At 48.0% G+C, this 12,829-nt stretch overlaps 1 protein-coding gene across 1 annotated transcript in view; it reads left to right on the forward strand.

Moving 5' to 3' along the window:
* Positions 1 to 1,039: 1,039 nt before the first annotated feature.
* SLC16A8 (solute carrier family 16 member 8) overlaps positions 1,040 to 12,829 on the forward strand; it is a 14,279-nt gene continuing 2,489 nt past the window's right edge. The window contains exons 1-4 of the mRNA XM_006025941.2: positions 1,040 to 1,666; positions 4,980 to 5,291; positions 5,894 to 6,037; positions 7,598 to 8,461. Of these exons, the coding sequence (XP_006026003.1) occupies positions 5,063 to 5,291; positions 5,894 to 6,037; positions 7,598 to 8,461 (1,237 nt within the window). The 5' untranslated portion in view covers positions 1,040 to 1,666; positions 4,980 to 5,062. The remainder of the gene's footprint in view (positions 1,667 to 4,979; positions 5,292 to 5,893; positions 6,038 to 7,597; positions 8,462 to 12,829) is intronic.

The following is a 12,829-nucleotide window of genomic DNA, read 5'->3' on the forward strand; positions in this document are numbered from 1 at the left end:
AGAGAGTGAGCAAGCAAGATGCCTGCCTGTAGTGGCAACAGGAATGAATCCTGCTCATCTCAGCACTGGCTTGAGAGGGCGAGCAGGCTTCTGTTTTGGGTACCATAGCATTCCCTTTCCCAGTTCTTGCAAAAGTACTTACTTGTCCTTCTCCCTTCTACCGACAGCCCGTGGGGCTCAGTGGCCGAATAATGCTCCTTGGTATTAGGTAATAGTCTCTGACTGTGCTTTGCTTTAGCATGACATGGATCTCTACAGTGTGGGGCTGAGATCTGAAAGGCTCTGGCTGTTGTTGGGGAGTGATAGTTTTGTATGAAAGACCATCACAGCTTGGCACTGAAGGGACTCAGAATATTACTGTGGCCTGTGCTGTTACAGCAGCCCTGGCCTAAATGGCTCTGAAGTGTTTTTAGCTTTCTTCCTGCTCACCCCATCCTTATTCCAAGAAGAGAAGAGGGAAATAATTCATAACTTTGTTATGAGTGGTGGTTGTAGCCATGTTGGTCTAAGGAGAGAGGCAGACCAGTTTCTTTGGGTAAATGTCATATCTTTTATTAGGTGATTTTAGTTGGTCTAATAAGATATCAGATTTACCCAAAGAACCTTGTCTACCTAACATTTTTTATGCTATTTAAAAAGGGCTGCCAGCAGTCATGTGGGCAAGGAAGGAGTGCAAAGGGCACATTAAGGGCATGTACCTGTGGCTGCTCCGCTAACAACTTACACGTCCCTCGGCATCATGGCATTAAAGCCCCCGCTTGCAGCCTCAGAGCACTTCCTGCTCTTTCCTTGCATCCTGCCGGACTCCTGTGCGTCCCAGCCCTGTGCTCCATCACCTTGGTCTTCTCTGTCCATTGCCTCCCCTTCTGCATTACTGCACCTGCTACCTTACCACTAGTCCCTTCTCCATACCTTTGCTTTCTCACCACTCCACTGTCCTGCTTTGTTTGCCTATCCCACCAGCTCCAACATGAATTCACCCTTCAGCATGGTAAAGCTCCTGCTGATTGTTCCTTATGCTCTTCCCTTCTCAGGAGACAAGGAAAAGAGGGACACAGCACAGTAAACAGAGCACAGTAGAAGCCACGGTGTCCTCAGGCTCCTGGCTGCTTCCCTCTATTGAGCAGCAGGATTACTGGGGGCCTTTGGCCAAGGCATGCAGGCTGCTCCTTCCCATTGGCTGGGAAAACCTTTTAAAAGTGGTTTCTGCTGGATCAGCATCTATATGATTTTGCTCAGTTTAAACCTTAAGCAGCTGCTGACCTGCACCCACACTCTAAACACCTCGGAGGCTCAAGCCGGAAGCTGGGTTGCGCTCAGAAAACCCCACCCTACAGGAGGGGGAGTGGGGTCTATACAGTGGCTGGAAATGCATGTATAACCCCAGAAGCAGGTGTTCCAGCAAAGACACAGCACAGGATCTTCTGTAATCCAGGCTGAAAGGGGGAACTCCTCTGTAGGGACGTCGTTGACCGCTGAAGGAAGAGGCACGGAGACGTGCAAGAGATATCATCAGGCCTCTGATGGGCAGAGGCTTGCCTGCCATGGTGTGAACCCCAAAAGGCACAAGCTAAGCCAACGCAGTTCTGCAGAAGCCAAGGAGTGTTACACGGATTGGTTTCCCCCTGGAATCGCACAGTGACCCAGGAAGCTTTGGTCCCACAAGGTTTGTACTCAGATGCTTTGACGGTAGTTGATTTGTTCGACATTTTGTGCCTCATGTTGTATGTGCAGATGAAGATAATGCTGTTCTCGGAGGGTAGCCTATACCAGGCAAGGCTGATTTAATGCTTTTCTGGATGTTCTCTCCTACTGCTATGTATTTCTTGTGCTCTTGGACACTGGGTATGGGATCCCTGGCTTTAGCAGCGGTAGGGTTGACATTACTGCATGGGGGGATCAAGGAGAGAAAGCCAATCCTAGTGTATGGGATCTCATTGGCTCTTAGTGGTCATGTGTGTGTGTGTGGTTTTGGAAGCAGTGTCCATTGGCTTCATGAAGCCAAATATTAGCTGCATCTTGGTGGGAGCCAGCTATCTAAGGAGTGATTCAAAGAGCTAGCCTCCTCTGGGGTGTATGCAGGGTGGGGAGGGGACAGCATTGACTTAAAAGAGCTTTATTTAACCCTTCTGTCTTGTCACCCCAACACAAATACAGGGTCAATGCCAAGTGGCCAAGGTGGAACTCAATGGTGAAAGATAGACATATGCAGGTGTTGAGTGCCAGAAGTCTGTGTGTGCCCACAAGCCATTGATTGTATTTAATCTCATTGCTGATTTTCACATGTAAATAAATCTCACTGACAGTGGACAAAGCTTTAATGAGTAATGGTTTCCAAGGGCCCAGATACAGGATCCGCCAATTTGTACAGCACATGCAGCAGTAGTAAGCACATCCTGTGTATTCACAGTGACTTTGCTAGCAGGGAGGCTTGTGAACCCCCAGCCACCAGCTGAGGAAAACAGCACATCAGAGTGTTTTGCAAATGATGTTCTGACAATAGAGGGATGTTCGCCAGAGAGACAAATAGACATCCAATACTAGAAGGTAGCAAATGTTTAGAGTTAGGAAACAGTTTATGAATGAGGTTTTGTCTGTAAACGCTGATTGTTACAGACAAGGGTCCATAAGTGACGTGTGTGCATTGCAAAAGATGTTCCTCCATTCAAAGTGGCTGTGCACATCAGATGATGTCTTTGATTTGGGTCCAGAATAAATTTAGAAATGTGTTCCTGTTAGAACAGAGCTCCTTAATCACAATAGGAACATGGTTGCCTAAACCTTGGAGGGGTTGCTAAATCAACCTGTGCTGGCCTGGATAGTCGGGATAATCATTAGGGAGGGAAGCTATAGGTATGGCTGCCTGAGCAATGTGGATTTACTCCTTACCCCTTGCAATGAATAGCGGACTTGGAATTGCCTTTCTAACAGACATTTCATCTAGAGGCCCATCACTCACATAGGGTTCTGGCTGTAATAATGAGATTGGCAGTAGGGTCCAGAGCAATGACTGCTGCACTGAGGAATTGGGGAACTGACGTTTAGTCCCAGGTTCTCAGGCAAGTCATATTTTTCTTCTCTCTGCCTCATTTTTCCCATCTGCAAAGACATACAAGTGTCCATGGGCTAATGTGCATATAGGACTCAAACAGGTAAGATGCTGCATGAACATTCAGTGTCATGCTTCCCAAACCTGTCTTAGAGGTCAAGGTTGTGGCAGCTTGTGGGTGCTGGTTCTCAAAGCTGCTTCATCCAGGTTCAGCGTGCTTTGTGTAGGAAGTGTTTACTGCTTACTGAGTCCTGGTGCTGTATGCAAGGTACTGGTGACTAGAAGAGGGCAAGGGAGGAGTTGCCTGAACCCATTCTTTAATTGTGAATTCTCCCCCACCTCCCCACCTGGTCACTTTGTCCAGTAACTCCCCAAAGACTGATCAGACTTCTCAGTGTACAAGTGCCATAAACAGCTTTTGCCCATTCCCATTAAATGGCCCAAGACAACTGTCAACAGCACTGGTGTTCTCAGGAACAAGGTTCCTCAGGGCATGAGTGAAGAAAACAAGTTATACTGAGAGAAAGAATGGGCGGGGGAGAGAGAGATTACTGTGTCAGCTGATGCTTAGTAACTGTTGCATGTCTGTTTCTATGCCAGGGGAAGTGGAAGGTCAGGGAATGCATGGAACAGGATTACATTGACTGCAATTTTGCTTCCACTTCACTGAGAGAGCAGGCATACCCTGCAGAAGATGATACACCTGCTTTTTTATTCAGCGTAATCTGTTCCTCCCTTCATACCTCTGAGTGCACTGTATCCTTAATAACGCCACTCAGCAGTGCCACCTGAGAAGCTGGAAACACTTTGCAAGTGTGACATTTCATAGTACCCTTGGTGGGGTGGAGAAGCAGGTCAAACATCCTGCTTACCAGGGTGCCAGAGAGGGGAGAAAATTTGCTTATGGTCACATGCAGAATCTGTGCCATGTAGTTCCTTGTCCTGGGCCTTGTCCACAAGAGCAGCCTTGCCTCTTTGGCCCATAGCAATTCAAAGACAGATCAGGATTACTAGGACTTCTCAGGCCTGGCAGAGATGGGTTGTGAAGATGTTTCTCTAGGTAGCATCACAGACAACAGATTGGGAGGAAAGGGAAGCCAGCAGAGCAGGGCCTTGGTCACTCATGCAGGGTCAGAAACCAAAAATGGTGGGTCTGAACTGTAAAGCAGCGAGTCATCTGGAATGTACCAGGCCTCATGCAGTGTGCGCCTGGCCCAGGGAAGTGTAGAGGATGTTTCTGCAGACATGGGAAAGCTAGCAGGTAACAGAGGCTGATGATCAGCCTTGGAAAGCTCATGACAGGCACCCTGCCGTGTGCTGGAGAAAGGAGAAACACAAACCGAGGCTGGCCAATGGGAGCAAAATTCTTCCCTAGCTTAAGGGCGTGGAGAGAAACTTACAAGGTGCCCCCTCTAATTCCCCCTGCCTTTCTGCCGGGCACGCCATGTATGTACAGAGCCCTAATCTGTCACACACACAGCTTGCGTGACAGCCTCCTCCCCAGGGAAAAATCAGTCTCCACTGCAGCTCCAGATTGCGGGGAGGAGTGCGTGTGCTTGTTTGCACAGGGGAGCATTGTGGGTAGTGTGTTTAGGACTTAGAATAAGAGTTAGAAGCCCCAGCGGCAACCATGTACCAGCCATGTGACGCCAGCAGCAAATATGCTGTGACGTCCCTGCAGGGCTTCCAGGTGGCATACACAAGAATGAGTTCCAGGGGAAGTGACCTGCCTGAGACTGTAGCGCTGTGGACAGTTACCACCTTGATCTCCTGACGCCCAGCCCAGTGTCCTGCTTGGTGGCTTGCACTGTGATGAGGAGTGGTGGCAGCACGTGCTGGGACATGTGGAGCTTGCGCACCTCCCTGTTTCCTTGTGGGTGGGTTCAGGGAGAAGTAAATGCTTGTCCTATCTGCTCTTGTCTTTCTGCAGTGTTTGGAGAGCTCACTTGACTGCCTGCTCTGCCTCCTCTTCCTCCCCTGCTTGGTGTTGGGTTTTCCCAGGCAAATTAGAAAATGGGGCAGTCTGACGCAGAGGAGGGCCAGCTGCCAGCACCAGTGAAGCCCCCAGATGGTGGTTGGGGCTGGATGGTGCTGCTGGGCTGCTTTGTGATTACTGGCTTCTCATACGCCTTCCCCAAGGCTGTGAGTGTCTACTTCAAAGAACTGATGCAGGACTTCCATGTAGGCTACAGCGACACAGCCTGGATCTCCTCCATCATGCTGGCCATGCTATATGGGACAGGTGAGTGTGTGAGGGCAAGCTCCAGGCCCCTCCTCTGCATACATGAATGTGCAGCATAGGGCTGGTGTCCCCTGCGTGTACTCACAATTCTCAGTGCTCTTCAGCCCCTCTCACTACTAAAAACAAGATGTGGAAGGGGCACATGAGGCCTCTGTTGACAACACCTCTCCTACAAGGGGGACAAACGCTGTGTTGGTTTACTCCTCCAAATCTCCCTTCCCCAAGAGACATCCTCATCCTGTCTCTTCCCTTGAACCTCACCTCCTCATCATCTTCACAAGATGGGTACAGGGGTGTCTCTCTCTGCTCCTGTCACTGATTCCCCATCCTCATTGTGCAGGAAGGGCTCAGTGCAATATGGAGACAGCCACATTCAGCTTCCAAGTGTGTGACAGTCCAGGACATGAATCCCACAGGTTCACACTTCTGTGCCCATAGCCTTGAGCTTGGTCTCTAGTCCTCCTTTGGAGATGTAAGGGGAGTTTCTTTGGCCTTAGAATCCCTTCGTTTGCTTGCTGTGGTGGTGTGAGGAAGCTGATCTGTCCTCACTGACCTCGACCCTCTTTCATTCTGTTCCTCTCTGGCTTTTCTGCCCCATGCAGGTCCTGTGAGTAGCATCATGGTGAACCAGTTTGGATGCCGGCCAGTGATGCTTATTGGAGGGCTCCTGGCTTCCTCTGGGATGATCCTAGCCTCTTTCACCACCAATATTATTGAGCTGTATCTGACAGCTGGTGTGTTGACAGGTAAGAGCCCCCAGAAGGGGAACATCTATGTTTATGGGGGATAAGACCATCAGATATACAAAGCCAGGACTTGTGGTGGGAAGTTACTTAGAGCCAGAAGAGACAGATAATCTCTAGGTACTACAGTAACTCAAGATGCAAAAATTATGTAAGTACAGAGATGGGAGGAATGGAGACCCTGCCCCCCGCCCCATCTGGACTTATGGAATCTGTTTCAATACAGTTCAGCCTGGGAAACTGCTACTGTATTTCCCCTGAGGGAGTCCCAACTAGAGCTGGGAATGATGGAAAAAGTGCTGGAGGGCTCCTGGCTTCCTCTGGGATGCCAGGAGTCTGAGTCCATGGAAGAAATACATACAAAGTTTCTGAGTCCATGGAAGAAATGTATGTCCAGGTAGGATAAGGGGTGTGCAGCATGGAGACAACAGTGGAGTGGGCAAGAAGCATGAAGATAAATGCTGTGGCTTCTGCCCTTTTTTCTATGTTTGCTGGCTAAGGGAAAAGGATTGCTCACGTATAGTGCGGATCAGCTCAGGGTGCTGCTATGGCTGGTGAGGGGGGGCTGCTTTTATGCCACTGGCTCTTGAAGCTGGAGGACAGGAGGGGGCGTTTGAACTATGACTTGGACCCTTCCCTGTGAATGCTCAGGCACCCCCCACATCCCAGCATGGAGCCGAGAGGTGGTTAGTGGTGTTAGTCTGAAGTTAGGAACAAGGTGTCACCTTAGAGATTAACTGGTTCACAGAAGCATGAGCTTTCATAGGTTACTGTGAAGCAGCATCCGATGAAGTTGGCTGTTGCCTAAGAAATCTAACTCATTTCTGAACCAGTGCCTCTGTCACCCTGCCCTGATTTGGCCTAACATGGAGTTGTAGGCATGTGTTGTAAAGCAGCAGGTAGAGCAGGCCCATGAACCTCACTGTCCAGGACTCCTGCTCCATAGCTTGCAAAGGCTAGTAACATGGTGGGAAGGTACTTGATCAACCTTTTAGGGTTGGCTCATTCGCTGTCAGAACACGATTTGAGCTGAAGTGAAGAACTCTGTGCAGCCTCCTACATACAGAAGTAGAGTCATTTTGACATGGGAAGCGGGGAAGTGAAAGGAGGAGAACCATGGGTGGTCAGATATTTTGGAAGAAGAAAAATTTGCAGCTCTAAGTGAAAACCTTGGTCCATTGTCCTTTTTTCTCTTCTGGACTGCACTGGCCCTGCTCAAGAGTTTAAAAAAGAAGAACCCAACTAAGGCGGTGGTGGTGAAGTCCATGTAGGCAATGATGGGACAAGCTGGTGGTTAGCATGCCATAGCTGAAGACAGGGGACAGTGGTACACAGCAAGTGGAATGGCAATTCTTTGGGACCTGGGGATGCATGTTCTTATGTGTACACACCAGAGCTGTGTGGACAACTAATATTTGGGTAGAAGATGCGAATCTCTTGGGTGCTAGGGTAGGGTGAATGTAGGGAGAACCTCAGGAGAGGTTTAATTTGTTGAGATCCTTTTGCCTCCTTGTTTCGCACCAATCACTCTCTATTACCTCTGTCCCCTGTTCCCACCTGCAGGTCTAGGTATGGCTCTGAACTTCCAGCCCTCCTTGATCATGCTTGGTTCCTACTTCGACAAGCGTAGACCTCTGGCCAATGGGCTTGCTGCAGCTGGAAGCCCCGTTTTCCTTTCTGCCCTCTCTCCTCTGGGGCAAGTCTTGCTTGAGAAATTTGGCTGGCGAGGGGGGTTCCTCATCATGGGGGGGTTGCTGCTCAACTGCTGCACCTGTGGAGCTGTCATGAGACCCCTGGAGATGAGCATGAAGCAGAAGATGGAGAAGGTCCAGGACAAATATGAAGCCAAGGAGATGCTGCCAATGGGGGAAAAGACAGAGGAGGCCATGACCACAACCAATGAAGCCAAGTCAAAGAAAGCCAAGAAAAAGAAGCCCAAAAAAGGGAAGAAGCTGTTGGATTTTTCTATTTTTTCCAACAGGGGGTTTGTCATCTACGCCATCTCTAAGTTCATCCTGGTCTTGGGTCTCTTCGTTCCTCCTATCTTATTGGTCAACTATGCTAAGGACATTGGAGTGCCAGACACAGAGGCTGCCTTCCTGCTCTCCATTATTGGCTTCATAGACATTTTTGCCCGACCATCCTGTGGGGTAGTGGCTGGGTTGAAGTTTATCCGTCCTCACATGGCCTACTTATTCAGCTTTGCTATGCTCTTCAATGGCTTAACAGATATCTGCAGTGCCAGGGCTAGCAACTACACAGCGCTGGTCATTTTCTGTGTCTTCTTTGGCATCTCCTATGGGATGGTGGGTGCACTGCAGTTTGAAGTGCTGATGGCCATAGTTGGTTCCCAGAAGTTCTCCAGTGCCATTGGGCTGGTCCTGCTCATCGAGGCTGTTGCTGTGCTCATTGGGCCACCTTCAGCAGGTATGTCTGGTGCCCTAAATAGCAGCTTGTCAACCGGTTGTTGTTGGTGGCCTGATGTTGGGACATTCAGTGAACAAAGCAAGGCCCTTGGCTAGGTCCTTTCAAGGAGTGTGAAGCATTCAGCCATTGTAACTGCATGTTTCTTGCCCAGATTGGATTGGTAAAACGTATCTAAAGCCATCTAATGGCATGATAGTTACCAAAGATGGGTGGCCTTGGGGTGCCTAGCACCTGGAGGGTTTATGAGCCTGCCTTTCTATGACTCAGCCAGAGGAGTCTGAGCAGGTTATTGACAGGAGGTGAATAGGCTGATGTCTAATTTTAAAATGGAGTGAATGAGGGATGGAGTGAATGAGGCCACTACCTTTCTAGGGGAAGGGGAAGATGTTGACTGATTATACATGTATAGGTATATAAGCTTTTTAAAAATTTCCTGAAATCTTTTGGTAATAATGCATGGAGCTGGGTTCTGTTGTTAAATATCTTCCCCCCAAACAATGAAATGAAATATTTGAGTCAAAACTAATGCACAACACAGATTATAATTAGTCCAGGTGGATGGTGGTCCTTTCAACTGTCAATATTTGCAGTTACAGGCATTAAGTTAGACCTACCACTAGTAGAGGAGCTACCTTTGACTTTCCTTATTCCTACCCCGCAGCACCGCTTGCTGTTCCCTACCTAAATTCTATGCCTTATCTGATTCCATTGGTTAAGTACAGACAGGCAAAAAGCCCGAGGTTGAATCAATTCAATCTTTGCAGGTCAGTCTAAGCTGCATAGATTGAACCGATAAGCAAGTGAACAAACATTCACTTTTGATTCCAGAGATGCAGCCACATGCCTCCCTGCAGCCAGAAGCCCAGGGGAGCTAGAGCTGCTGCCTGCTTGGCTGGAGCAGACATCTTGGGCCAAGGCTAGCCTGCCCACCCTGTGAAGAGGGGTTGGTGGGGGAGGTGCAAAGCATCCTGGGATGCTGGGGGCCTGTGAGTTAACTTGAATCTGGAGGGGATCTTGGACAGAAGTTCAATAAACTGATTGGATGGACCTAAATCAGTTCAGTCTGATACTATATCCATCCAAGTTTTTTAAACTGGTTTCAGTCACTTTGAAAGTGGTTTATGTGAGCTGAAATTCTGTTGTGTTACAGATTTGAACTGAGTTCCGACCACTTATACTAGTTTGTGTAATCTCTGTCCCTAGCCAATGACTCCTACTGCAACAAATCTAGTAGCTCCTGCTCTTTCAGCTCTAGGCATTTGCTTGCATGAGAAGGTAACACTATATTGACTCATGTTTTGATAGATTTGAGCAAATACTGCAGAAAAATCTATAAAAAAACCAACTTGAGTAAAACCAGCAAATTCTCATTAGTATTCACAGCCTTCCTGACTTTCTGTGAATATTCATGAGGGTGGTTTTTCTTTTGGTTCATGGATGAAAGGCCAAGTCTGGTAAATATTTGTTGTAATACATCATTGCCAGAATGCATGGTTCCAAGGTAAATCATTTTACAACCCCTCGCTGCCCCCCTCACACATGTGCGTGCACACACATGCACACGCAGAAAACTTGAAGACAAAAAAAAGAACTCTGCCATCCAATAATGAAATTGTAATCGTACCAAGTGACTAAGGCAAGTGTTAATGCATCATATGGAGTTGAGTGAATGCTCCTGTTCCAATGGAAGGAACTGGGGGGTCACAAAATAAAATGAGTAGACAGTTTAAACCTAACAAAAGGAAGTTTTTTCACACTATGTGTTTTAAGTGTGGAGCTCCTTGCTACCAGATGTTGTGGAAGCTGACAGTTTAGCCACATTCAAAAGGGTATTGCAAAAATTCTTGGAGGTAATGCGCATCAGTACCTGTTGAGCCTGGGAGTGAGGGGCACAGTCTGTGAATCAGACCGTATCAGATCTTAAATGCTGGAGGCTGCAAGTGAGAGGAACAGTGGACAAAACCCTGGTCATACTCTGTTCACTCTTCCTTTCTGCATCCACTGTGCCACTGTGAGGCACAGGATCTGGGCCAGATGAGATCTATAGCTTGACCTAGTAAACAACAATTCTTATCGTCTTCAGTTGGCTACCACCCTGCAGGCTAATTTAGTCAAGCATCAAAGCCCAAATCCTGCTCCCCTTGCCATTAGCCACATAAATTACTTGTTGAGCCACTTGAAATTTTTTTTAAAGATCTGACTTCTCCTTGCGCAGCTTCCTGTGTCCTCCTGACAGTTGCCCCAAGTTCCAGAAAAAAATGAACAAGAGTCATTTGCCTAGAGAGTAGCAGACCCATCTTTTAAGCGTTCTCATTTTAAAGCAGGGTGGTGAAACCATGTCTATTTCTGAGCAGAGGGCCCTAACCAGGAGTCCCAAAGCTAGATATTGTGAAGGGCGGCTGAAAAAGCCCCCCCTCCAGCATTGAAGAAGGGAAGATACGTGGGGCCAGGAGAGTGGGGCAGAGATGATTTCTGCCTTATCAAGCCAGGGACCCTGGACTATGGTTCTGCTTGCAATGACACAGGAACTATGCTGCTATTATCTGGCCATCTTAGCCCATGTCTGTTGGCAAAAACGCACGTGTGTTTGTGTCTTTCAGAAGGGTGCAGGGCCAGGAGGAGCAGAGGGGCCTACTTTGAGCTACACACTCGCACTTCCTTCTCTCCTTGCCCCATATATATTGCCCTCTTGGTTGCCATTGACCTAACTTCAGTGGAGTAGACTGGAGAATGCTCTTGGTTAACACATTGCCCTTGGGTTGGTAGCTAGTAGGCCTGTGCAAATAGGGAACTATTCAATTTGGATTCCGCCTATTTAGATGCCAGAGTTTCGATTCAGAGATCCAAATTGTATTTCCAATTCGATTCGGAACCGATTCAGAGACTCGGCCATAGAGTATAATGGGGAATCAATGAAATATCTATAACTTTGTTGTCTTTTGGCTAATTCAGACAAAACTTGCAGGGATGGTCGCCTCTGCTGAGAGCATGATGTGCCAGGTTTCAAGGAGATAGGTGCAGGGGTTTTTGGGAAACTGCACCCCAAAGTTCTGAAAGCAAAACTCATGTCACGTGTGTGTGTGTTAAGCCACAGGGGGTGAAGACTGCAGGGGGGCTAGCCCTTGCTCAGGCCACAAAGCCTGCCATGTTTCAAGGAGATCGGTGCAGGGGTTTGGGGGAAACTGCACCACAAATACTTGAAAGCTTGAGGTGCAGTTTCCCCCAAACCCCCACACCTATCTCTTTGACACTTGGCATGCATCATGCTCTCCACAGAGGCTACCATCCCTGCATGTTTCATCTGAATCAGCTAAAAGACAACAAAGTTATAGATATTTCATTGATTCCCCATTATACCCTATGGCCAAATCTCCAAATCTTTTCTGAATCAATTTGGAAAGCCTAAAGCTTCCCCTGATTTGATTCGTATTTATAGATTCGAACTCCGAATCATCTGAATAATCTCCAAATCCGAATCATGATCTGAAGCTTTGCACAGCTTTAGTAGCTAGACCATCAGGCTGAAAAATGCAGGCTCAAGTCCCCCTCTGGGTGAGGGGGGATCTAAGCCTAGGTTCTCCAGTCCTGGGTGAGGGCTCTGCCTAGAAGGCTGCTGGGCTAAAACCTGGGAAAGTTCCTTCTGTTCTGGGTGCTAAACACTTCCCAGGGGAAGCAGGGTCTAAGTTGACTTTGGGCCGAATTGTTTAACAAAGATCCAAACTACTGGTTGAAGCAGAGTTTGCTGGTGGATAATAGGGATATCAAGAGCAAATGCACCGAACACATTGAGCTACCTGATCAGTTTGTGATGCACCATAAGCAAATGCCTAGACAGAGCCCAGATTCTTGCCTTCTGTGTGCTCCTTCCCTGGAAATGCCAGTCAATGAAATCCACTATGTGACTGGAATCTTCCCCTACACTGCACCAACTCTTTCAGCCAAGCCCAATCAAGTCCTACAGTAGATTTTGAAGGCAGGGCCCTGCCCAAACATAAGGTGATAGGGAGAGAAGTCATGGAGAGAGTGCTCATAAATAACAATGTTAGTTCCTGTAGCCTCTCTGTTCCAGATGGGAATGTGGTTACTGTCCCATGGGCCATTGCAGCCCCCAGCAGGAGACTGCTGGCCCTGTTATAGTGGGCAAAATTTGAGGACCTTAACAAAGGCAGGTGCAGAAAGATGACCAATAACAATTCACCAGTGTTTCATAGCTCTTGTATGCCATTTTGATAGACACACCTTGGCCAAAAAAACAGTGGGCAGCAGGAAGGAGGAATGGTGCTTATTGAATAGCTCATCCTGTATGCAGTTCTGGGCCTGAACTGGACAAGTAAGGGACAGGGGTGAGCTGGAAAAAAGGAAGGGAAA

Source organism: Alligator sinensis, unplaced genomic scaffold (genome assembly GCF_000455745.1).
Source record: "Alligator sinensis unplaced genomic scaffold, ASM45574v1 scaffold215_3, whole genome shotgun sequence".
NCBI classification, from domain to species: Eukaryota; Metazoa; Chordata; order Crocodylia; family Alligatoridae; genus Alligator; species Alligator sinensis.